This window comes from Xyrauchen texanus, chromosome 28 (assembly GCF_025860055.1).
Source record: "Xyrauchen texanus isolate HMW12.3.18 chromosome 28, RBS_HiC_50CHRs, whole genome shotgun sequence".
NCBI lineage: Eukaryota > Metazoa > Chordata > Actinopteri > Cypriniformes > Catostomidae > Xyrauchen > Xyrauchen texanus.
Window position 1 is genome coordinate 18888491 of NC_068303.1, and position 27434 is coordinate 18915924.

At 40.8% G+C, this 27434-nt stretch overlaps 1 protein-coding gene and 1 long non-coding RNA gene across 2 annotated transcripts in view; one reads left to right on the top strand and one right to left on the bottom strand.

The window, feature by feature from the left end:
• LOC127622190 (kinesin-like protein KIF26A) overlaps window positions 1-27038 on the bottom strand; it is a 119783-nt gene extending 92745 nt beyond the window's left edge. Inside the window, exons 1-2 of the mRNA XM_052096188.1 lie at window positions 26873-27038; window positions 26172-26423 (exon numbers count right to left, since the gene is read on the bottom strand). Of these exons, the coding sequence (XP_051952148.1) occupies window positions 26172-26423; window positions 26873-26929 (309 nt within the window). The 5' untranslated portion in view covers window positions 26930-27038. The remainder of the gene's footprint in view (window positions 1-26171; window positions 26424-26872) is intronic.
• On the top strand, window positions 18982-21152 carry LOC127622206 (uncharacterized). Its single transcript, XR_007967957.1, has 4 exons — window positions 18982-19921; window positions 20156-20255; window positions 20460-20555; window positions 20706-21152. It is a non-coding gene; the product is annotated as an uncharacterized LOC127622206 (long non-coding RNA).
• Window positions 27039-27434: the final 396 nt, after the last annotated feature.

Genomic DNA, 27434 nt, shown 5'->3' on the forward strand with positions numbered 1-27434 from the left:
CAAAATGTTGTTTTATGAGCTCATTAACTAAGAAGACATTGTGAAACTAGGCTGGATGTCTTAATAATGTACGATTTGTTGTACACCAATAAATATTTATATATATATATTTTTTTAAATGGTTAGAAATTCACTTCAATGTTTGTCCTTAATATTAATAGCTTACCCAAAAATTTACGTTCTGTCACTATTTAATCACCCTCATTTTGTTCCAAACCTGTATGGCTTACACTCTTCAGACAGAAAATGTCAAGCTCTATAAAAGCACTATAAAACTATTGTAACGTATGACCTTGTCCTGTTTTTCTGTTTCCCCTTTGTCTTCCATTTTGATACTTTCGTCACTCCATAGTTTTCACTTTTGAACCTTCTGTACCTCCATAGTCTTGTTAGCCATCGTGTTCATTGTTCATTGTTCTCACCTGTCCTCGTTAGTTTCTCATTGGTTTCTGTTCATCACCTTATCATGTTATTTTGAGTTCTGTTTGTTCATTGGTCGCTTCTTGTATTTATACCCTGCCTTTTCGTTCAGTCATGGTCGATCGCTGTTTGTTGTTATGAATGTTAGTTTATGTTGTAAGCCTGCTCTGTGTTTCCTGCCCTTGTGCTCTGTTCATGTTTATTTCCCCATCGCGGGTGTTCCTTTGTGTTTGTTTAATTAATAAATATACTGCGTTTGGATCCTCAACCTTGTCTCCCTCGTTGTCCCTGCTAATTCGTAACAGAACGATCGACCACACATGGATCTAGCAGCCTATTCAGCCAATTATCGGCTCCTTAGCCTCAAGCAGGGGACCGCCCTTTGGAAGACCAAATCCAGGACTTCCTTCCCTGGCAAGCGTCTCTGACTTTCCGGAACCAATCCTGGTGAGCTTCTTCAGGGGCAATCTGAACGCCTCACTGAGGGAGCGGTTACCACCGCAACGCACGCAGTGGTCCCTCTGCAGCTTCATAGAGGTGACTTTGCTGGGTCGGCGGATCGCCGTTAACCGTGGGCGTTGCTGAGGAGGACTTTACCTCACCACCCACAGGGGAGACCCTTCAGCCATCCCTGGCGCTCCCAGTCACACCAGCTCCACATGTCAGCGAGCAAACCCCCACGCCAGCCACTTCCCCAGAACCCACACGGTCAACCTCGTCTGCCCGGAGGAGGAGGAGAAGACGGGCTTCCGCCTCCCGGCCCACGCCTGCCCCGGTCTGTGAGCCAGACCCCTCGCCTGTCACCGTGAGCGAGCCAGAGCCTACGCATGTCACGGTGAGCGAGCCTGCGCCCACGCATGCCGCGGCCAACCAGCCAGAGCCTGATGCCTCAGACGTCAGTGAGCCAGCGCCGGTAGCCTCAAGCATCAATGAGCCAGTGCCTGTAGCCTCGACCGTCCCTGAGCCAGCGCCTGTAGCCTCGACCGTCCCTGAGCCAGCGCCTGTAGCCTCGACCGTCCCTGAGCCAGCGCCTGTAGCCTCGACCGTCCCTGAGCCAGCGCCTGAAGCCTCGACCGTCCCTGAGCCAGCGCCTGTAGCCTCGACCGTCCCTGAGCCAGCGCCTGTAGCCTCGACCGTCCCTGAGCCAGCCTGTAGCCTCGACCGTCCCTGAGCCAGCGCCTGTAGCCTCGACCGTCCCTGAGCCAGCGCCTGTAGCCTCGGACCGTCCCTGAGCCAGCGCCTGAAGCCTCGACCGTCCCTGAGCCAGCGCCTGAAGCCTCGACCGTCCCTGAGCCAGCGCCTGAAGCCTCGACCGTGCCTGAAGCCTCGACCGTCCCTGAGCCAGCGCCTGAAGCCTCGACCGTCCCTGAGCCAGCGCCTGAAGCCTCGACCGTCCCTGAGCCAGCGCCTGAAGCCTCGACCGTCCCTGAGCCAGCGCCTGAAGCCTCGACCGTCCCTGAGCCAGCGCCTGAAGCCTCGACCGTCCCTGAGCCAGGGCCTGAAGCCTCGACCGTCCCTGAGCCAGCGCCTGAAGCCTCGACCGTCCCTGAGCCAGCGCCTGAAGCCTCGACCGTCCCTGAGCCAGCGCCGGCAGCCATGACAGTCCAAGAGCCAGCGCCGGCAGCCATGACAGTCCAAGAGCCAGTGCCGGCAGCCATGACAGTCCAAGAGCCAGTGCCAGTAGCCATGACCGTCCAAGAGCCAGCACCCCCCGAGCTTTCCAGAGCTCCGCCTTCCGAGCTTTCCAGAGCTCCGCCTTCCGAGCTTTCCAGAGCTTCGCCTTCCGAGCTTTCCAGAGCCCCACCTACCGAGCCTTCCAGGACTCCGCCCCTCAAGCCTCTCGAGCCTTCTAGGGCTCCGCCCCTCAAGCCTCTCGAGCCTTCTAGGGCTTCGCCCCTCAAGCCTCCCGAGCTTTCCAGAGCTCCGCCCTCCGAGCTTTCCAGAGCTCCGCCTCCCGAGCTTTCCAGAGCCCCTTCCCCCGAGCCTCCCAGGGTTCCACCTCCCAAGTCTCTCGAGCCTCCCCGGTCTCCACCCCTCAAGTCTCTCAAGTCTTCCACGGCTCCGCCTCCCGAGCCTCCTACGGCTCCGCCTCCAGAGCCTCCTATGGCTCTGCTCCCAGAGACTCCAGAACCTTCTAGAGCTCCGCCTCCTGAGCCTCCTACGGCTCCGCCTCCCGAGCCTCCTACAGCTCTGCCTCCAGAGACTCCCGAGCCTCCCTCGGCTCCGCCTCCTAGGCCTTCCTCGGCTCCGCCTCCTACGGCTCTACTCCCCGAGCCTCCTATGGCTCCGTCTCCAGAGCCTCCTATGGCTCTGCTCCCAGAGACTCCAGAACCTTCTAGAGCTCCGCCTCCCGAGCCTCCTACGGCTCCGCCTCTAAAGGCCCCTACGGCGCCACCTTCCTCGGCTCCACCTCCTGAGCCTCCCTCGGCTTCACCTCCAGAGCCTTCCAGGCCTCCGCCTCTGGAGCCTCCTACGGCGCCACCTCCATCGGCCCCACTGCCAGAGCCTTCCAGGCCTCCGCCACTAGAGCCTCCTAAGGCGCCACCTCCATCAGCTCCGCCTCCTGAGCTTCCAGAGCCTCCCTCAGCTCCGCCCCCTGAGCTTCCAGAGCCTCCCCCAGCTCCGCCCCCTGAGCTTCCAGAGCCTCCCCAGCTCCGCCTCCTGAGCTTCCAGAGCCTCCCTCAGCTCCGCCTCCTGAGCTTCCAGAGCCCTTCTCAGTTTCGCCCCCGGGACCTGTCCCTATCCTGAGGCTGCCTCCCAGGCCTCTTGGACCCGTCCCTGTCCGATGGCCACCTCCCAGGCCCCCTGAACCGGTCCCTCTGTGCCCCCCGGGACTGCCTAATTGGCCCCGTGTACTGTCTCCTTTCCCTTTGTGCCCCCGTGGACTGTTTCATTTCCCCTTGTTGCCCCCCTTGGACTTCCTGCCTGCCCTCTGTGCCCCCTTGGACTTCCTTCTGCCCCTCATTGCCCCCCTGGACTGCCTGTCTGCCCCGGTGCCTTCATTGTGTTTTTCTATGGTTTTTGTCTTGGGTTTTGTTTTTGGTTTGGATCGTCTGGGATCCGATCCTTAGATGGGGGCTATGTAACGTATGACCTTGTCCTGTTTTTCTGTTTCCCCTTTGTCTTCCATTTTGATACTTTCGTCACTCCATAGTTTTCACTTTTGAACCTTCTGTACCTCCATAGTCTTGTTAGCCATCGTGTTCATTGTTCATTGTTCTCACCTGTCCTCGTTAGTTTCTCATTGGTTTCTGTTCATCACCTTATCATGTTATTTTGAGTTCTGTTTGTTCATTGGTCCCTTCTTGTATTTATACCCTGCCTTTTCGTTCAGTCACGGTCGATCGCTGTTTGTTGTTATGAATGTTAGTTTATGTTGTAAGCCTGCTCTGTGTTTCCTGCCCTTGTGCTCTGTTCATGTTTATTTCCCCATCGCGGGTGTTCCTTTGTGTTTGTTTAATTAATAAATATACTGCGTTTGGATCCTCAACCTTGTCTCCCTCGTTGTCCCTGCTAATTCGTAACAACTATCACATCAGGGTTGCAGCCAGCATGCTGCACAAGTCTGTGCTTGTAGCTTGCTAGCCTGCTTATCGTTGCTTAGTCTTATACGTTCATTGTTTTATCCTTTGCCATTTTACCACTTGCTTAGTTTTTTTTCTCTTTCTCTGTTTCAACTGAGTGTATTTTACCGTGCTCACCCATTTCTCTAATTTTTCTTTTCTTTTTTCCCGGTTGTCTACATCTTTAATCTTGACTGCATACAAACATTCTCCTCTGTGTTTTACACAGATTATTGCATCAATCTCAAACATCTATGATCAGGAACCACATAGCACCACAACTCTAACCCTTGCTGCTCAAGAACAACCATAACAACAACAACAGCAAACAATTGCGGTAAGTCATGGCATCTGCTCATGTTATTTCTTCCTGCATTGCATGCCACATGTTTACTATAGCTTCTTTTGTCAGCAGTTAGGGATTCACATAAATGTAAGGAATTGGTCAGGCTGATGGAGAAGATTAATGTGTTAGATTCACGCATCTGAACACTAGTGGAGGTCAGCGAGAAAGAGAAGCCGGTAGATACTGTTTCGGATGCGAGTAGTACAGCAAGTTTTATAGTAGTGTTCAGTGTCACTGAATGGCTGGAGTACGGAGAATAGCATAGGATTTATAAACAATTGTAAGAGTTTTTGGGGTAGACCAGACCTGTAAAAAGAGACAGACTCCAATACTCCAGTTAAGATGCAGCTCTCCTCTCTAGTAATTTGGCTCATAGTTTTAAAAGTGATAGTTTTTCACTGACTGGGGCCCAGGTCAGGAAGATGACAGACTGGTCAATCCGAACGTCTGCTAGCTGCCTTGAGATGTCACACAGGTCACATAAACTACAACACATAGAGACTGTATAATACTGATATCATATAGAGACTGTGTCTGTTCCCTGAACTAACAAACATGAACCCTTCACTAAATCATTTAGAAAAATTTTATCGAAACATTAGATCTCTTTCTGGCTCAGGTGGACGCTAATCGCAGGGTTGGTGGTTCGATTCTTGGCCCACATGACTCAACATGCCAAAGTGTCCTTGGGCAAGACACTGAACCCCAAGTTGCTCCCAATGGCAGGTTAGCACCTTGCATGGCAGCTCTGCCTCCATTGGTGTGTGAATGTTGAAAGTGTGTGTGAATGGGTGAATGAGACACAGTGTAAAGTGCATTGGTAACCTCTAAGGTTAAAAAAGGCGCTACATAAGTGCAGACTATTTACCATTTACCATCTTTCAACCAAAGAACTAATTGTAAATTAAATTAATACAGATCACTGAAACCTTACTTAAACCAGATTCATATATTAGTTTAAATTAATCTACTCCCCCAGGACATTGTTATAAACATAAGCCTTATCTGAAGGGTCGAGGAGAAGGTGTTGCCACAATTTATAGTGAAGTTTTTGGTGTTAATCAGAAGACAGGATATTTTTCATCCAGATCCAGCTCCGTTCCTGCTTGGTGTCAGACTCCACTACTACGTGTTGCTGAGTGATGACGACAAACTACAGCCGGTGCTTGCCAGACATCACTTCAGTCTTTTATGATGGACTTCAGAGGATGAATTGATGCCAACTCCAACTGTAAGACATTATATACTTCATATGCCACTGCCCAAACCTTAGATTTAGGATGGACCCCACCGAACCTCACTGAAAGGACCTGCCGGTTGAACTGCAATGCACCTCATTGATCTCTGCCTGCATCACTTTTGATTATTGATGGACTACACTCTTGAAATGGAATACATAGACTATCAATTAACTGCCAAAAAAAGTCTTCATTAGCCAACTAACAAAGGACAATGAATCTATGTGAACTTCTTTAGTTAATCCAGGATGGACTTCAAAGACCTTAGTCATTAATCTTTCAGTTCATACAAAATCTTTGTTTAAACACTGGCCCTTAACACTTACTTAGTTTACAAATTTTAAACCATGACTTGCACTGCACAGAAATAACTAATATTGGCATTATATTCATGCGGTTTAGCCAGAGGGGAACTGGCCCCCACAGTGAGCCTGGTTACTCCCAAGGTTCTAAATACTATTATTTAAGATTTAATAATTTATTTTTATACACAATTTACAATTACACAATGATGACTAAGACTTTAATGATATTACAGTTTAATTTTCTGTTAAAGTATGATTTACTGTAAAGCTGCTTTGAAACAATGTTTGTTGTGAAACGAGCTAAACAAATAAAAATGACTTGACTTGGTCCAAATGACTACTGCGGCATATTCAAAGTCTTCCGAAGCCATATGAGAGCAATTGTTTGATGTATAGACAGGAATGTAAGTTACATAATTAACGACAGAAATTTCCATTCAAATTACACAATCAATAGGTAATTTAGTAAGGCTAATATCTGTTTCCAGTGCAGCTTTTGTAATACCTTTGTACAATAAACTTACAAAGATTATGATTCTCGCTGTTCAGATATAAAACATGGATATTAAAAATAAATAATTTACCATTCTGATTGCATGGTAATCCTAACTGATTATTCAGATTTTCAGCCTTTTGTATGATTTTTACCAATATAATATGGTGTGGGCAAACATAATCTACAAGATATCAATATGAATATTAAATCATTAGACCTATAACTTTTCCTTTAACGAAAAGGTCCTATGAACTCTGCTAAACTTTTTATTTATGCCAGTCTGTTTGCAGTTGAAGACATTCTGACTTTGTTCTATAACCTTAAACTCAGACTAGGTGTGAGAAAACAGCTATCTCCATAACACAGCCGTTCTGGGCTCCGTCCTCCAAAACATCAACATCTCACATTCCAATCTTACAGACATCACCAATGACAACTAATATAAAAGTGTGACCGCCAGGCAGGCTGTGACTAAAACGAGATAAGGAGGTTGAAAGTAAGACGTAGACAACCTGGTAGCATTAAGTGACAAGAAGGACAAGTGACTAAGTCAAAGAAAAGTTAACACATACATAGCTGTAATCACAAATTCAAAGTATCCATAATAACACTGGATACATAGGGAAAGCAGTAATGAATATCCCGGTGTCTGCTGCTCTGGACTGATTGCTTTGCTACAGCACTGGCATGCAGAGCTCATGGGGAGAGAGTTGTAAACCTGTAGCTTTACTGCTCTAGTGGCTGTTGAAAGTGAGCGTGATGAGGGTTATAAAGCAGTTGTGAGTTTAAATATCCCTGCTTTGACAAGGCATGCGGGGCCTCTTTGGGCAAAACCGTGGTGGTGCAGTATCAAAGCATTCTCTTGAGCACACCTAAATATTAAAATCTCTGAAACATTAAGTTGCACTGCAACATGTGATACATTGTGAAACCATGTAAAGTGCCTTAGCTACTACCTGCTTTGTGCCAGGAATGGATTGGGCTGCAGAAAATTATTTTCTTACTCAGAATTTTTGTTTTGTTTTTCCAGTAATGATTGCTAAATCTCATTTAAAAATGCATATACACTGGCAGCCAAAAGTTTGGAATAATGTATAGATTTTGCTCTTATGGAAAGAAATTGGTACTTCTTAAACTACTTCAAAGAGTTAACATCAAAAAATCCTCCACGTGAGAGCTTTGCAGATCCTTGGCATTCTAGCTGTCCATTTGTCCAGATACTCAGATGACATTTCACCCCACACTTCCTGTAGCACTTGCCATAGATGTGGCTGTCTTGTCTGGGACTTCTCACCCACCTTACAGTCTAGCTGATCCCACAAAAGCTCAATGGGTTTTAGATCCATAACACTCTTTTCCAGTTATCAGTTTTAACATATCCAATGTCTGTGTTTCTTTGCCCACTCTAAACTTTTCTTTTTGCTTTTCTGTAAATATTTTGTAATTCTTCCCATAAGGCCTGCACCCCTGAGTCTTCTCTTTACTGTTGTACATGAAACTGGTGTTAAGCAGGTATAATTCAATGAAGCTGTCAGATGAGGACATGTGAGGCCTTTATTTCTCAAACTAGAGACTCTGATGTACATATCCTCTTGTTTAGTTGTACATCTGGACTTCCACATCTCTTTCTGTCCTTGTTAGAGCCAGTTGTCCTTTGTCTTTGAAGACTGTCGTGTACTCCTTTGTATGAAATCTTCAGTTTTTTGACAAGCCTTTAATCCTCAAAACAATAATTGATAGAGGAGTTTCAAGAGAAAGCGGTTTCTTTTTTGACGTTTTAGTCCTAATATTGACCTTAAGACATGACAGTCTATTGCATAATGTGGCAACTCAAAAACAATGTTAAGCTTCATTTAATGAACCAAATAGCTTTCAACTGTGTTTGATATAAATGGCGATTTATAGTGATTTTCTAGTACCAAATTAGCAATTTCAAGGATAAGGTGTTGGAGTGATGGCTTCTGGAAATGGGGCCCGTCTTGATTTGATAAGTTACTTTTTCAAATAGTGATGGTGCTGTTTTTTACATCAGTAATGTCCTGACTATACACGTTGGTGAATTAAAGTACCAATTTCCTTCCGAAACAGCAAAATCTGTACATTATTCCAAACTTTGGCCACCAGTGTATACACATATAGCGGCCACTCAATCCTATGATGATACCGCTGAGAGACTAAGACAGGGACTTTATGCACTTGTGACGCATAAATAAAAACATCGATGAGGTGGCTGATCTTTTGCTAGCAATTCTTTATTGCTGGTTGATGTTTCTTGATGGTACAAAGTTTAGTGGTCAACAAAGAATACATCGCCACCTGCTCACCCCCTCAAACCTATCTTAATCAGTGAACAGGTGACTAATATTCACATACCTACGTAATCCCGCGACACCCCCACCATGATCACGTGACAATCAAAACATTAACTCGTTCATGTCTACTACAACATATAAGATACATTTAAGATATCAAGACTAGTTGTCAGAGAAATATAACAAAAAGTTAGAGTTATGCTTAAAGCAAGATGACAATTTGGCAACAGGTTAAGAAAAATTAATTTAATTCAAAGTGGAAACAAGTTTATTTTTCATTGGGAAATAGTTATTTCTTGTTTTAAACTTTAACCTCACAACATTTTGTTACATTTCCCTGAAAACAATATTTACATACCCTATGTACGTAGTTTTGCTTCTCAAAAAATATTGTTTTTAAAAGGTTTTGATATTTTTTCCGGGGAAAACATGACAAAATATTTTTTGTGCATTTGGGTGGTTGTCGAGCCCCGTATAAAATATACAAAGCAAATAAATAATGATTAAAAAGGTGAAAAAGTGAAATTTGTCCTCAATGGGCCTTTTTAGGATGCAGTTATGGATCCTGGCAACATAAATAGTAATTTGCAGCAAAAGTCCCCTCACCTGCTAGAAGCCAAACATTTAGAGGGTGGATGTTAATCAAGTCAGTAAAATCATATAATATGTGAAAATTAAATGCAAACTGCAGCTTAGATCATTTGGAAAAACTCAGATTTGAACACAGATCTCCTTGATGTTAAAGTCAGGGCTCAACTTCTTAACCACTCATTGTGTGTTATTTAATTTGGCATCTTTTGCAATATAAAAATACATATTAAATAAATACATATTAATATGAATTGAAATCAATATACTTTATATGCTATAACAATTAGGTATAAACTACATAAACGTTTATTGTGAGTTTACAGTATATTCCTGGTTACTAAAGTAGTTGCCGAATTTTCACAATATACTGTAGTATATTGTATATAATATTTTGCAGTAGCAGTTCTACAATATATAAATATTTAAATACAAATGTGCACTGTGAATTAACAGGACCAGGAAATTATCGTAATGTAGCAGCATTGTGTTGTAAGGTGACAATGATCATCTATTTATTTATTTTGATCTAAAATGCTTGTGCTGAGTGTAGTCTGTGCATGCCTGGTTGACAACTCATACAAAATGTTCATGAGAGACAACAACTATAGTATAGCCTCAACACTACAAAGAGAACAAGGCAGTGTGATATTGTCATTTCTTTTTTACAGTTATTTGTAGTTTTATGACAGAAAATGGCCTAGCCTGTATTGATATCACAGTAAGATTCAGTATTTTATATAGAGTTCAGTATTTTATTGTAAAATCCTGCATAGTGATATTAGAATATTTATCAAGAGAAACCTAGTCTGTGATGTGGGCTTTCAATTTGACTTATATGATGCACTTATCTCAGTGGCAGCCTCTGAAAGTTGATTGAGGTGAGGCTCAGTGACAGAACTGAATTACAGCTACCAATCCAGAGCATTGATCTTCTTCACAGCTCACTTAGCCTGTTATTCAATCTGTTCCAGTGTGGTTCTATCAGCTTATCTGCCCCATACAATCTAGCTGATCCACCCCACTGCTCCGTCGAACTGCCATTGCCTCAGGTTAATGAAAGATTCTGAGGGAAGCAATGACAAACCTTTATATATTTTCCCCAACTCTCCTTCTTTTGTTGGATTTGCCCATTTTCTGCACTTCTCACCACTAATTCTCTCTGCTTTCATCTGATTGTCAGACTTTCTCTTTTTCTCACTCTGCTGTTATTGTTGTGTCTCTATATCTCATGATTACTCATATCCAGTGTAGTCTCGGCAGTGATTTCAAGTTCAAATATCTCGTCATGTCTGGATAAGCCAGCCTGGATCAGCATGGGCATTTATGTTGGTCTAAGCTGGCCTTTTCCATAAGATTGGGGGGGAAAAAACAACTATGGAGCTTTAACATGAAACCTTTCCTGTTTGACATAAAACTTCTTTCATTTGGTGCCTCACCCACTCAGGTGGTGATTTGCAGGGTCTACGAGCATAGTGCAATACCCCGATAAGCTGCTGGCTCTGTTCCACAGTCAGGGCACTTTACAACCTGCTCCTCACACATGCTCCCACTCATATATTCATCAGTCGTTGTGTGTTAGCTGTGAATGAGCACTCCAGAGTGATTAATGCAAATGCTGCATTGATCTCGGTTCTGCGCTCAGCTGCAGGAATGGTCCTGCTTTTTACCTGCAGGACTATGGTACTACTCACCCTGCCTCTTTGACTCCACAGACAAACAAAGGTCACTTTCATTAGTTTGGACTCAGAGGCAAAATTACTCGGTGGCCGGATAAGCATACAAAAGCTCCATGGTAGCCAGACGTGCATACATATCCTTGTGATTAATGGACGTAGTACAGTGTATTGGAATATGAAAAAACTGGAAAGGTGATTCTGTATCAAAATATTTTTGTAAATAAGGGAGATTGGGCATACTTACCACACAGGCAAGTTGTTACAAGGGCTATATTTGAGTTACTATTAGGTTTTGAGTCAATGTTTTGCATTTCCAATTACAAAATTGCTTGCTTCTCAAGCACTCGTTTTGTTTGTTGGTTTGAACACCTCAAAACTGTCTTAAAGTAATTATCTAATCTTTTACTCACCATCATGCTCTTCCAAACATTTATGGCATTCTTTCTTCTGTGGAACACAAACAAAGATACCTTTAAGGTGTACTTTGGTCAACAAAAGGCTTATGGTAAACAATAGAAATTGAAAATGCAACGTCTTTTTGATGTATAATATTTCTAGGATTGAGTACCTGGAAACTGCATGCAGAATCAAAGCATCACCTTCTTGAAGCTGCACTGTGTTTAAATTGGGCCGGATATCAAGATTTATAGTGAACAAGGATATAAATTCTAGTTTGTTTCTCACTCAAAGCTTTCGTATTAAATCAGAATATGTGGAATGTACCACTTGAATCGTATGAATTAATTTTATGCTGCCTTCATGTGCTTTTTGCAGCTAGAAAGATTTGATCCTCCAATGACTTCCATTGTATGGGAAAAACACCTCATGTTTTTATATGTTCTTCGAAATATCTCCTTTTGTGTTCTGCAGAAGAAAGTCATATGGGTTTGGAACGCATGAGTAGGAGTAAATGATGAGAGAATTAATTCGTTGGGGTGAACTATTCCTTTAATTTAAAATACTTTTTTGAATTCTGTCCTCCAATCTAAAATTCCAAAATAAAATGAACACATTAAAATCACTCTGGCCACATTTAGACAATGGTCAACTATATTATGAAGGTTGAACTGTATCCTCACTATGCCCTTGATTTTTCATAAATGTCAGGTTATGGCAAGTTGTCACATTATGTATATACGACTTATTACTTAAAGTTCTGTTGGCCAAAACAATGGTTTTATATTTTTGGATTTTACCTTTATCATTTCATGCCATTTCATAAATTGGTTTTTTGTAAAAGCTTTTAATTAGCCAATATTTTAAAGTATTTGTCTATACTAACTTTAAAAATTACCTTACATTTTACTCAAGTAAATATTTCTTTTGGTTGATGAATGGACAGTCAGACAGACTAGATGAGAATTGAATGAGCATTAGGAAATTGAAACCGAGACAAATGCAAGAAAACCTTGTGATGCTTATTCCATCCTTCAAAATGGGTTGCTATGACAACCACCATACCATCAGTGTGATGTTTGATCTGTGATGGACAAGTTGTGACCCAAAGGGCATGACATAATAGGATGGAAGAGGAATCGAATGACAGAGAAGGGAAGGGTGATAACATGTCATCTGGTCACAAGCATTCTAAAGATTACCTATACATCAGAGTAAATCAGAATCTCTCCATGTCCAGACTTTGAACAAACAGGTTGGAAAGAAATGGCAGTGAGGAAATGGACCAACATAATAAACCTCTTCAGAACACTGAAGCTTTCCCTGAGTGGGGATGATATAGCTCCAAGCTGGCTTACTGTATGTTGTAAGTAAGAAATGTGTGATCCTCAGAAGAAGCCTGAATGAACAATCACCTTAGTCTTCCCCTATTGCCCTCTATAACATATTGTAGTTTGAAAACTAAAAAGAGCACAGCCTTCACTTGCAGTGCCAAAAGGTCACCAGCTATCTAGCCAAGGACAAAGTGATTGGGAGAATAATCTCAAAGAGGGAGGGAGATGTCCTTGGTATTGTAACAAACCTGTGGAAAAGGAAGCCATAGTCCCCTCGGGAAAGTACCCCACTTGCTTCTCCTATAAACTGTGGTCATGCCTGGCAGACTGACTGCTGAGGCAGCAGGGACAAGTACAGATTTAAATTCTCATCACATGGACCAGCACATCATTCCATCCCAGTTTATTTCTTTGAGATTGCTTCACCCCCTCCAGTGAGACCAGTGTGGGCATATTCTGAGATAGACTTGCCCAGTGAATTTATGGTGAGGTGAATTTCAGTATAGGGTCCTAGCTGACTGTAGTAATCATCATTTTAACCTAGAATGGACTTGTTGGTAAGCAGTCCTCTCAATAGTACTTACAGTAAATATGGTAAGAATTGGAGGATCCACTTACATACAAGTCTGGACACAGGAGGGCAGTCAGGTGCATACTATGTTGTCTAATCCCAGAACTAGGAAAATGTTTTAGGGGGACTTTTCTCAGTAACGGTAAAAGCAGTACCAGTTCTATGTAGTGCTTGAGGGCACAAAGCACCCTCAAATGAAACTTAGAACACCCTCAAATGCAGACCAGGCCAAACTACTGCCCGCAATTCGATTTATCATGAATGTTTTTTATTAGATCTTTCATTTATCTGGCTTTGGACCTATCGCGCATTCCCAAGCTTTTAATATGCTGAAGGTTGCCAGATAATATATGCAACACACAAATCAAAGATTGCAAACACAAATTGGAAATATTTCACCTCATGTCATACTTAATTTATGCAAGCTGGCAACCATGTGTGCGAGTGCACATACATTGTCTCCACAAAAAACAAACAAACAACAACTTAGCGCTCAATAGTGCACAGAGGGGACACGCGAGTAAAAAAAACAAAATACGTTTCTTTACATTAAGTAGCATTTAAATTTTTTTTAAAATTATGATACATCTCCACTTTATACAGAGCACCCCCACTATTTTAGATTTTGATCTGGAACCGGGCCTGTGTAAAAGGAAATTGTGTTGGAAGATCTCAGCCCTTGAGTTCTCTACTCCGGCATTTTAGGGGGCAAGCAAAGGGCCAGCACTCACGATGACAATAAATTGGGAAAACAAACACACTACAGCCACTCTTCACTGTAAAACATACGGTGCAAAATAGCCCTTATGTCTTAGAATGTGTCAAATACTGAGATAATGTTTGTATGAGTGTGCGTGCTTTCGCCTGACATAGCTGACATACTATGTAAATCAAAGAAATAAGGCACGCTATATGCATAGGATAAAAAAAGGCACAGGCTTTCACTTACCATATTCAATCTGATTGTTGAACCTGTTTCTTAGAGCACATCATGTTAATCCTTGGTTCAATGTGATTGGTACTTCTTTTTGATATATGGAATAAGTGTCTAGAACTGTGGTTTGGCTGGTCAATGTTATTTTTCATTCATCAACGTTTTTACAGCAAAAAGAAGTCAACTGTCTTATCTTTGAACGTCAGGTGTTTAGTTTGTCTTATTAGTTTCACGGGTTTAAAACTATCATTTGCAAACACCTTGAAACATACAACATGTTTTTGGCACCATTCTGAGTAAACTCTATAGACTGTTTTGCTTGAAAATCCCAGGAGATCGGCAGTTACAGAAATACTCAAACCTATACGTGTGGCACCAACAATCATTCCATGGTCAAAATCACTGAGATAAAAGAAAATGGTCCATTCTGATGGTTGATGTGAACATTAACTGAAGCTCCTGACCCATATCTGCCTGATTTTATGAACTGCATTGCTGCCACATGATTGGCTGATTAGATAATTGCATGAATAAGTAGGTGTACAGGGTTTCCTAAAGTCCTCAGTGAGTATATATTCTAACATGAGTATCAAGCCTTTCTTCGATAAAACTGCCAAAATAGAATTCTTTATAGTTAGCTATCTTCTTTTTGCAGGTCTGCTACATGAGGATAAATTCTTTAATTCATGTGGTAAGCCACTGTGATGTGATCATAATGATTTGAAACGGAGGTAAATCCCTCCATAATGCGATTCAATTTGTTATCCATTGATGAGTCAGATTGAATTTAGACTGCCACTACTCTTTTTAATTTAAACCCTTTATCTGAAATACGACTCCATGAGACGAACTTATTGTGTCTTGTATTGACAGCCCCATTGTGTGCTAAAAGAGGCCTGAGAGTCTTTCATTTAGCTTTTGTTAAACTTCAGCAGGGATATCTTACAGCTTAATCTGTCTGGACCTAGACCTGATTGTCTTCGCTGACAAATAATTTAACTCGAAGATAGCCAAGAAGAAATTTCCACACACATTTTATAGCTTTACTCTTGCACCACATTTCATCTTATCTCCAGACTTGTAATCGGAGTCTAAGAAAGCAACTATTTATCCTATCTGTGCTTTAGGGAAGGCAAAGAAGCTTGTTTAGACTTCTTTTCTTTGAGGTGAATCGTTTCATATAACTACATCAAACTACATTACCAGACATAATATTGTGTTGTTTTATTAAAACAGACAATTACTACACAAAATGTGCTCTTCACAGAACACTTATAAGATGAGGTCACAATTAATTACTATTCAGAATAAGATAGCATTACATACCAAATGTTCACATTTAATGTGCCAAATAACTGAGCAACACAAATCTTCAAGAAATGTCTGAATTTTTCGATAGTAAATAAATATAGAAAGATCCATATGTTTTCCAGTTAGGCCTGTATTTACATCAGATTTGCTTACTATTGTGATGGAATTATTTTCCAGAGTAAGGGAGGAACTGGAAAGCAATTATTTTGAGTCATCTAGAAGAGCAGGAGTATCCCAAAACAAGTCAGTGAAATATTTTTAGTATAAGGATTGTCTCCATAACAAACCTTGAACTTTTTTTGTTAATAAAGAAAAGCAGTTTCAGTTTTACAGCCAACATTGTTAGCTGCAGTGTAGGTTAAACACAGTCTTTGATGGCTGAAGAATTTAACAATAGAGTATAAACAAGGTGATGTTTTACCAACTCAGCTGCCTTGTGGTAAACCTACACATCCCTGTGGCAGGGTCCATCTGACACACAAGTCTTAAATCAGGATGTTATGGACAGGGTTGGGGATAGTGCTGCACGATTAATCATATCGCAATCGCGATGTCAGTCTGTGCGATTATTTGCCGGCAAATGCTGCAATTTTATTAAATAAATAAGTGCATGTGTGGACGTGACAGCCCATTCTCTCTGAGAGCTGTTTGCAGATTTTCTCACGCTAATAAAAATGACCAGTCAGTCTCAGTTTAGAGAGTGGCACGTGTGGTCATGTCATGTGAGTTTCCAGTGTTCAGCTTGGAAATCAGGTGAAGATGGATGCCGAGCAGACCGACACTGATCCGGTGGTCAGAAAAAATAACACAGAAACACAGATTACAGCTTGGCAATATGTCTTTATTTCATCAATAATTAAAGTTCATATAATACGGGAGCATGGCATGTAATAAGCACAACTCCAAAACTGTCATTCTCTGTGAGGTCAGAGCTGCTTAAACCAGTCACAGAAGAGATCCAATCCGAGCGTGAGTCGAGACCGGGAGAGATTTAAAGCTCCGCAGGCTGATGTGCACTCTAACATGGAGACAATCGTCTCTCACCTCCACTGTCTGCAGCTTGCAACGTGTAGCATCATGAGATCATCATGATAAGAGCAATCTTGTGAAAAATAACATAAAAATTACAACAATAAAATGTGCGCGCACGCACGCACATGCACACGCACGCACACCAGTTCTAGTGGTTTGAGTGAACCACACTTTTATATCCAGTTTCTTTTTCAAAAGAGTTTATACAAAGTACATGTTACATCCTGCTTAAATATCCCTGTTAGTTTGGACAATATTATTTTCGGGAAAATTTGTATGTTCTTCTTTATTGTTCCATTTTAGTTAGGTGTAATAGAGAAAATAACAAGTTTGCAGTAATGCAAAGGTATTATTTAATTTTGTAAAAATATTTTAATTTGAAAACACTGTTCATTTATAGTAGTTGTTGTTGCTAGTTTGTATGTTTGAGTTGAAAACTACACATTTCAGCATTATCAGTAATCTATTTGTTACTAGTAAGTGTTTACATTCCTCCACAAGTGTGCATGAAAGCAGTGCCACAACAGCTGGCTGATCACATCAGAGACACAGAGCAACAACACCCAGACTCACTTATTATTATTCTTGGGGATTTTAACAAAGCAAACCAAACATGTGAACTGCCCAAATACAAACAGCACATTACATGCCCAACCAGCGAGAGAAATTTACTGGATCACTGTTACACTATATTAAAGGATGCATATTGCTCTGTCCCTAGAGCAGCTTTGGGACTCTTTGATAACTGTCTGGTTTATCTTCTTCCAACCTACAGGCAGAAACTAAAATCAGCTAAACCTGTAGTTAGACTGTAAAGAGAGGATTAATGATGTAGAGCTGAAACTATAAGCCTGTTTTGAACTGATTGGAGTTTTTTGAAGCTGCAGCAACAACTATTTTGTCACAACAAGATAACACGTTTTCAACAAATGACCCTGCATCAGTGTGGAGTGGCCTGAAAGACATTACCAACTAGAAGACACCATCCGCCAACACTGTAGGGAATCAACAACTTGCTGACGACCTGAATGTGTTTTACTGTAAATTTGAAAAGCCTAGTCTCACACCCGCTCTGACCTTCACTTCACACAAACACCTCCAGCAACCCCCATCCTCCCCTAATGCTACTCAAACTGTATCTGTGAAGAGGATGTGTGCTAGGTATTCCAGAAAATGAAGACAAGGAAAGCACAGGGCCCAGACAATATTTCACCCACTTGTCAAAAAGCCTGTGCTGACCAGCTGGCCCCCATCTTCACACAGATCTTCAACCCATCACTGGAGCAGTGTGAAGTTCCCAGCTGCTTCAAATGCTCCACCATCAGCCGACACATGCATGTCTGATGCAGGTCGTATGGTCTTCACCTCACAAATATTTAATTACCTACAAGGTTAAGGAGGTGTCGCTTTAAACTGTTACACCATTTTTACCCAGTCAATCTTTATTTAAGAAACATGCTCCCTGAAATAGATCCACTTTGCTACTCCTGTAATGCTGTAGATGAATCTACCCCTCACCTTTTTTGGGAATGTGTCCACGCGGTAGTATTTGAGAAAATTTTGTTTGTTTGTACGTACCTCTATTTTAACTAATTTTTCTTGCTTTATAAAAGACGTTTTATTTGGTTTTCACAGTTTTGATAACTCAAGTTAATATTTTCTGATTAATCTGTTTATTTTTCTTACTAAGTTTTTTTTTTATACATTAGTGTAAATTTATGTCTATAAAGCCCCTATTTGCACTTTTTTGTGAAGACTTCAAATATTATTTAAATACTCTTTGTACCGCCAACAACTCCAAAGCATTGAGCACCATTGCACTATGTAATGAATATAATGTCTTGGCATTATTTTAAAATATATCTGTAGTATTGTGGCTTGTTTCTAAAAAAAATTATTATGTCTGACGCAGGTGTACATTGACGGGTCCTTAAACAAGCCCTCATAATGTAATCGATTGACAGCCCTTATATATATATATATATATATATATATATATATATATATATATATTATTTATTTATTACACACATATACGCATATATATACACACAAATTAATTTTCTTTATTTACTTGTTTATAGTCAAAACAAGTGAAAAAATGTGCCAATGCTGAAGCAGTAATCCAAAGTATTTCGATTAATTTACTGACCTTGAGTAAACTAATGGAATCCGTTACAAATTACATTTTACAGCATGCATTCTGTATCTGCAGAGGGATATTTTTTAAAAGTAACCTTCCCAACCCTGGTTATGTACAGGTCCAAGTCTTTATATGCTCAGTCGACATGCAGGGACATACAGCCTCCGGCCATTTGTGAAAATGCATTACTAAGCCAACAGGATCACACTTTCATGAAGTATTGAATGTTAGGTGGCTTTGACTTCCTTTTCCATTTTTAATCTTTACATCCTTTATGCACATTGTTCCATTGAACAATGTCCCCCAAGTGGTTTTGTATACAAGCATGGTAAGACCAAATAAACAAGACAGCTTATAATCACACTCTCAATAATGTAATTACACAAACAGAAGCAGAGGAAACAGGTGTCTCAAATCTCAATGTTAAATCTCTTGATATCATTAACAAGTTAAAGTCTAAAACAGTATATATGAAAAAATTCAGTAATTGGCTTTACAAATTTACCAGAAATAAAGGGACTGGAGAATCTCAATCTTCTGTTTATGCACTAAAATAACAGCTAATATCATCAGAAAGCTCGTCACCAATGACAGGCATGACTGCTTCCATTCATCTCAGCAGTTCTCCTTTTTATATAGCCACTCAAAGAGTCCCATCGCTCACGATTAATAGGATCATAAAATCCTGCTGAGCTGGACACTTTTCTAGCTCTGGTCACTGAAATGTATGTTTTACCTGCAATACATCCCACTATCATCTAAAATAATCAGTGTGGAAGGGGGATGACAGTGGAGGCACTGCTAGCTGTATTATTTTTAATGATCATACAAGCCTCTTTTCCACCACACTGTAAAAAAGCCAACTTACAAAAAGTCCTCCCAATAAACATAAAACAGTAAATTGAACTTATTATAGTATATTTTGATTGGAAGTGTTCATGCATGATACTAAGTTCATTCAACAAATTAGTTCCTTGAATGTTAAAAACGAGCAATGTTTTGTTGATCTTACTAAGTTGTTTTCGTTTTCATTGAATCTCGCGATTCTCGTCAGCGTGTGCGCAGTTTGAACATTGAACGCATGCGCAGTTTGAGACATAAGCTACTTCAACACGGGACTTTCAAAAAGTTGATGCAGGAGGTGAGAAGACAACGACAGCGCCAGCGCCAGCGGTTTCCAGAAGTTGATGCTGGTGGAAAGTGGATGACAGCGTCCTGCCTAATCAATCCGATTTTTTCCTGCACAATAACTAGTATGTATTAATCATAATCGCCTATGTTATTTGTCATATGTATTGTGCTCTTTACAAGCTGATGGTGTAACGTAATCACTCCTGATGTGAAGGAGTGGTGTCGTCTGATCAATCCAGCTTTTCTTTAAAATAACCGCTGTGAATTAATCATTTTTATAATCGTCTGTATGTTATTTGAAATATTTCAAGAATATTGTGTTCTTCACAAACTGACGGCCTAATTTCATTTCACAGTGCGTTACTGATTTCGCGCACTTTTTGGTCCTTTTCGATGCTGATGTGAAGGAGTGGTGTCGTCGTGCCTGATCAATCCAGCTTTTCTTTAAAATAACCGGTGGGTATTAATCATTTTTATAATCGACTGTATGTTATTTGTCATGTGATTTTGCGCTGTTCCCAAATAGACGGCCTAAAGTTACTCTAATTTAGCAGTGTTTGTTACTGATTTCGTACACGGGAAATGTTTCAATCGTTTTAATAATAAGGTCATAGAGCATCTGCAGATTTTATAAACAAAATATATATTTTTTATTTTTAGGTGACTGACATTACCTCACATCGGAAAAGAACAGCTCTTAAGGGATTGCCAATTTTTCTGCGTGAGAAGCCAGCATGTTTACTCAAGATGTGCCTGGTAAATTACCATTTCCATTTCTAAATCCTTTTTTTTTAATACTATATTTTACATGTATTCAGGTTACTTACACAACAACGATGATGATAATAATTATTGTTATATGTAAATGTACATTTCCATTAATACCCCCCCTCCTTATTCTCCCAGGATACTGATCCTGTGGACCACTGCACCAAAGGTGTAAAGATTGGAATTCTTACTGTGGTCGAAGATGATGTTGCTGCCGTCACATCACTGCCAAATGTGATCAACCTGGCCATAATCCTATAAGGGGCCATTGTGCTTGAGGACATTCCAGATCTGCCAGCAGCATTCGCATACTTGTTTGGTCTCATGTATGCACTCAACATGGAGTATCCAAAAGAACTTAAGTATACTTTTGAAGTAATACAAAAAATCTTCATGGATCTTGGTGGCATCTGCTCTGCAAGAGTGCAGTCATTGAAGTCTAAACTTTGCTAAATGGACAAATGCATCTGAATGACGTTCTTCCAGTGGCCATTGTTTATTTTATACTTTCATAGTTAATGACTAAAAAACAATACTGTTTTCTTTCAATGCATTCATTAATGTTAAGTATTCACTTGTTACAACCTTTGCCTTAAAGAGATAGTTCACACAAAAATGAAAGTTCTTTCATCATTTACGTACCCCCAAATTCACACAGGTTTAGAACAATTTGGGGGTGAGGAAATGATAAAAGAACTTTCATTTTTGTGTGAACTATCTCTTTAAGGCAAAGGTTGTAACAAGTGAATGCTTAACATTAATGAATGCATTGAAAGAAAATAGTATTGTTTTTTTAGTCGTTTTTGTGGGAACTATCCCTTGAGGCTGGAGTTTCTCCTAGAGTTTTTTTTTTTTTTTGGGTCGAATTAATTGTGTTTGATTTCTATGTAGACACTGGTACGTCCAAGGATCTAGGTCAGTGGATTACAGGCATATCATTGCAATTTTCAATGTTGTTCTGACAAAAAGTGCTGTGCATTTATAACAGCTGAGTAATGTTTGTGGTTTACTCAGATGCTTTCAATTGTTTTGGGTTCTTGGACACAATAGTAACTTGGTTTTGAGGAACTCTTAGGTTGATGTTAAATTATGCAATACAGTAGTTTTCACATAATTTTTCCTTTAAAAATCAACCAAAAATGTTAAATGCATGTGAAAATGTGCCTCATGCCACAAGACAGCTAACGTATTATGGTGTACTTAACACTGTGGATTTCTCTAACATGCATTTGTACCATGCATGGAGTTAAGTGTAAAATGCATAGAGTAAAGAAGTTAAAATGCAAAGTCTGCCATACAGACTTGGTACTGTAATGTTGTTGTTGTGCATTGACACAAAGTGTTTAAATAATAAAAAGTTAAAAGTTATTTGACCCGTGTTATGGTCTGTCTTTAATTTAATTAGACTACTTAAGTAATGAATCCGTCTATATGCCTATAGATAATAGGCCTATTTGTGTTCAGTAAACCAAAAATATTTAGTTCTGTTATTTATTAGGTAAACATGACTATTTATGTTGTGACAACTTGCGATGTTAATGAAATATTTTAAGTTGGGTGGACTTTAGTCCCTGATTGTCAAGTTTACTCAAAAAAGCGCTTGCGATAAGTTGCCTTAAAATTTTAATTTGAATCAGGGCATGATTATAAACCGTTCTCGGACCAGAATTCTCTGCACAGTTAGTTAACCGTACTCAGTCGTTCTCAACCATGCTGTATGCAGCAAAATGTTTAGTGTATCTTGATGATTTTATTATGAAGATTTAACTTGTATTGTAGTCTACATTTATTTTTCTATATGCCTTTTTCATCAGGGCAGCAGCTTACTAGCTCATTTAAACTCAAAATAAATCAATATATTCTCAAATACTATTTTCATATTATACTTTTATAATATTTTGTCAATTAATATACTTTTTAGCTACTCTGAGCACTTTTACAATTCTGCATGTTCGTGTCCGGTGGCAAAAAAGCCCTGGTAAACCTCTTTTCTCTTTACTTAACTTTTTGAATCCATGTGCTGAACGGAGTAAAACCACACCATGGAAAAACACTCCTTAAAACTGGAATATGCGATTCTCCTCCATTGTAGTGAGTGCGTACCTGGCGCTATCGCTACAATGTTAAACTGTCATGCCATCGCCAAAATACAGTTATGTACCACAGTGGAATAAAAAACAATAAGTGCACCAGCTGACCCGGATCGGCAACGTTTGGAAATGAGAACAGTTTGGCCCGATGATGGAAAAGGGGCTATACACTCACCTAAAGGATTATTAGGAACACCATACTAATACTGTGTTTGACCCCCTTTCGCCTTCAGAACTGCCTTAATTCTACGTGGCATTGATTCAACAAGGTGCTGAAAGCATTCTTTAGCAATGTTGGCCCATATTGATAGGATAGCATCTTGCAGTTGATGGAGATTCGTGGGCTGGACATCCAGGGCACGAAGCTCCCGTTCTACCACATCCCAAAGATGCTCTATTGGGTTGAGATCTGGTGACTGTGGGGGCCATTTTAGTACAGTGAACTCATTGTCATGTTCAAGAAACCAATTTGAAATGATTCGAGCTTTGTGACATGGTGCATTATCCTGCTGGAAGTAGCCATCAGAGGATGGGTACATGGTGGCCATAAAGGGATGGACATGGTCAGAAACGATGCTCAGGTAGGCCGTGGCATTTAAACGATGCCCAATTGGCACTAAGGGGCCTAAAGTGTGCCAAGAAAACATCCCCCACACCATTACACCACCACCACCAGCCTGCACAGTGGTAACAAGGCATGATGGATCCATGTTCTCATTCTGTTTACGCCAAATTCTGACTCTACCATCTGAATGTCTCAACAGAAATCGAGACTCATCAGACCAGGCAACATTTTTCCAGTCTTCAACTGTCCAATTTTGGTGAGCTCTTGCAAATTGTAGCCTCTTTTTCCTATTTGTAGTGGAGATGAGTGGTACCCGGTGGGGTCTTCTGCTGTTGTAGCCCATCCGCCTCAAGGTTGTGCGTGTTGTGGCTTCACAAATGCTTTGCTGCATACCTCGGTTGTAGCGAGTGGTTATTTCAGGCAAAGTTGCTCTTCTATCAGCTTGAATCAGTCAGCCCATTCTCCTCTGACCTCTAGCATCAACAAGGCATTTTCAGCCCACAGGACTGCCGCATACTGGATGTTTTTCCTTTTCACACCATTCTTTGTAAACCCTAGAAATGGTTGTGCATGAAAATCCCAGTAACTGAGCAGATTGTGAAATACTCAGACCGGCCCGTCTGGCACCAACAACCATGCCACGCTCAAAATTGCTTAAATCACCTTTCTTTCCCATTCTGACATTCAGTTTGGAGTTCAGGAGATTGTCTTGACCAGGACCACACCCCTAAATGCATTGAAGCAACTGCCATGTGATTGGTTGATTAGATAATTGCATTAATGACAAATTGAACAGGTGTTCCTAATAATCCTTTAGGTGAGTGTACATGTCATATAGACAGACAAGCATGCAAGAGTCCAAATGTTGCATGCCTCATCTTTTTGACCATTGTCTAAGTGTATTTAGATGCATTGTGGGCTAAAGAGGTGGGGAAGTTACTCAGCAGACTACAGTTTCTGCTACACAAAACTGAGGGTTCAGTGAGGCACTAACAATAGAAGTAGGAGGGTTTAAAGGGCAGAAATGTGAAGTGTATGTTTTACAAAATCACTTAAGATTATTTCTTCTGTATTATTTGAGCTGTAAAGTTGTGTAAATATTCGTCATTGCGGTCGCTTTATGGCAGGGGTTGCCAACCTATGGCACGTTTTCCAGCATTAAGGGGTAATCAGTGGCACACCAGCAAAGGTGAAAGAGCATGCATCTTATTTATACAAATTCCGCACCTGCATTCCAATCTACATCTTTATGTATTCCTTCCTCATGATCAAGCAGTGTGCTTACATGAGCTGAATGGGAGGCTAAACAAAAAGTTAAAATGTGAGGAGACAGCAGTATACCCAACAGACTCGTGCAGTGCATGCAAGCTATTCCCACATCACGAGCTGGCAGCTCTTCACTTTTGGTTAATCACGAACCCACTTTGCTCTGGTCAGACTGCGTGAATGACAGCAGTCATCTGTGCAGTCTGTGTTTCAATTGTTTCTTTTTACTTTCAGAACAACGCGTGATGTAAGAAGATAAAAAAAACACTATTAATCCTTGAGATTTCCAACCCAGTATACAGGTACACCCTCCTTAAGCCATGGTCACACTCAAAATTACATTAAAAGAGAAACATGAACCCACATCGTGGGTTAAAATTTATAAAAGAGTCTATTAAACATAAATTAAACCTGGAAATAAAGTTTTAGGATTTTGCAGGTGCGATTCACCGAAAAGGGCTAAAAAGTTGATTGGCTTGTGATGTGTGAATGGCTTGCACGTGCAGTGCAAGTATATTTTTGTGTTAATCAACATAATTATGCAACAAATGCTGTAAACGGAGTTTAACTTGTATTAAAACCAGAATATTCCAGTCTATGTCTGTCCTGTTTCGTTTTCGGTCTCTGTGTGAGTGCACGGTTTCGGTTGTTATTTCCCTGCCGTGCGCAGCTCAGTTGGTCTCATGCATGTTTCATGTTCAGAGCATGGTGTCTGCACTCTGACTTACCTGTCTGGTTCGGTTGGTGACGGGATTCGGAAACTCATGCTCCTTGTCGTGTCTGTTATTGGCATGAGTGCATTGTGCTTATGTCATGTTGGTGGCATGCACTCACGTCAATCATTTATGTCGGTCTCACTGACCTGGGCGCGCAACGCAAGCGCAACGTGAAGCATGTCCATGGTCGTGAACTGTCTTCACGTTGTGCTGTTACACGGTTTGTGTGTGGCCGAACTCTCGCACAGGTGTCCGGTCACGTTTTGTTTCCTGTTGTGTGCATTGCATTTTGTTTGCCTCGCAATATACACTCAGGCTTTATCTAGTGAGGGAATGCTTGGCATTGCTATGCATTCTCTCCTCTTGTCTGTCGATTGGCATGACCATATATTGTCTTATCGTCTTGGCGATGTGCGCTCATGCCATTCAGGTGTTTGTGTCTTGTGAGAGCACATGGCTTTATGTTTTCTCTATTGCCGCGTGTTTCTCTGTCTTGCGTCATACCCCGCCTCCTTGTTTGCCCATTATTAGTTCATTTGTTACACCTGACCTGCCCATTAACCTGTTTGAATTTCTTCCCTATTTTAGTCTCCTCATGTGTGCTGTGTAGTGCCAGTTTGTCATGTTTATGTCAGTCCATCCTGTGCTTCTGTTGGTTCAGTGTCCAGCCCAGTCCGGTCCAGTTCGTCTGCCCCTTCTCAGCTCCAGTGGGCTGCAAGCCTGGATTATATTTTTCTTCTACGGGGTAGTTTATGTTTACCTTGTTTCTTGGTTTAAATAAATTCACACTATATTAAATAAACTCCACCATTTCAGTCAAATCCCTACACTACAAAGATGGATTTCATTAGGACTTGACTTTAACTGTCATTAATTAGAGTCTATTCAACATTGTCAATCCCTTCATGGTGAAAAAGTCCCTGAGATTAATTGCTTTAATGGTTTAGCTGAAAGCACATCCACAAACCTTTAGCGTTCCTGGCTCAGCAAGCTCGAACGCCTGCCTGTTTAGTTCATTCATGATGATTTGACATCGCTGACACAGGCTTTCCCTCCCCTGCTTGTTCTCGGAATGACTTAACTCCGTTACGGACACTGAGCCGGCACCCTCCGGGTTTGGCCGGTTGCCACATTGCACTTCCTCTGCTGAATGAAGCCTTTTCCTTGGATTGAATGCTGGACTCTGCACTGATTCATTGCTTGCTGAAATCTCAACCATCTAATGTGAGATGAGAGCACAAAAGCATTCAATTTGATGGGAGAATTTTAAGTTTTTGGAAATGAATGAAGGCTTCAATAACAACACACTCTCATAATATGGTCCGCACGCACGCACACACACGCACACACACACACACACACGCACGCACGCACGCACACACACACACACACACACAAAGAACAACATGAAGAAGGCATGCTTTAATTAAATTATCTTAACAATGATAAATATAATAATAAATGGTAACCTAACACTTTACAATAAGGTTCAATTTGTTAATATGAACGAACAATACTTTTATAAATCTTAGTTCATGTTCATTTTAACAAAAACTAATATATTAGTTCATGATATCTAATGCATTAAATAATGTTAACGAATGCAACCTCATTGTAAAGTTACCATAATAATTATTTAAACACACACACACATTTGCATCATCTCACCGTGAACCTCCTGTAATCTGGTCCGCGTCCTCCACCTTGAACCCAATTAGAGCGCATGTTTGAGGCTTTAAATGTCCCTGTGTACGCGCGCGACACTGATTTGCTTCGACTCACTACAGGTTCCGTAACGGATTTCCATAACTCTCTGTAACCTTCCCAAGTTTAGTTTTCCGGTTAATACATATTTTAGGCATGCTAGAAAGCAGTCCTGCGAGTTGTCGCACTTCTAAATCCCACATTGAGGACACATGAATTTAACTTGGTCTCAACGTTACGTGAGCATTCAGATAATCACTTCAATGGGCGGAGCAGAAACGACGCTCAAACAGCGCGCCCCAACCCCAACTTTGATTCAGACGAAGTTCAGTTCAAACGTGCAGTTGAAATGAATGGTTAAAAGAGTAAGACATCTAAAAAATGTTTTATGTACAAAATAGTGTCCTTTTGCTTTTATACATGTAAGAATATTTTTTATATACACAGTGGAACACTTTACACCATATATAGCCGACGATATACGCTCTTATATCATGTGGATGGATATGGCACTTCAGGTTGGATG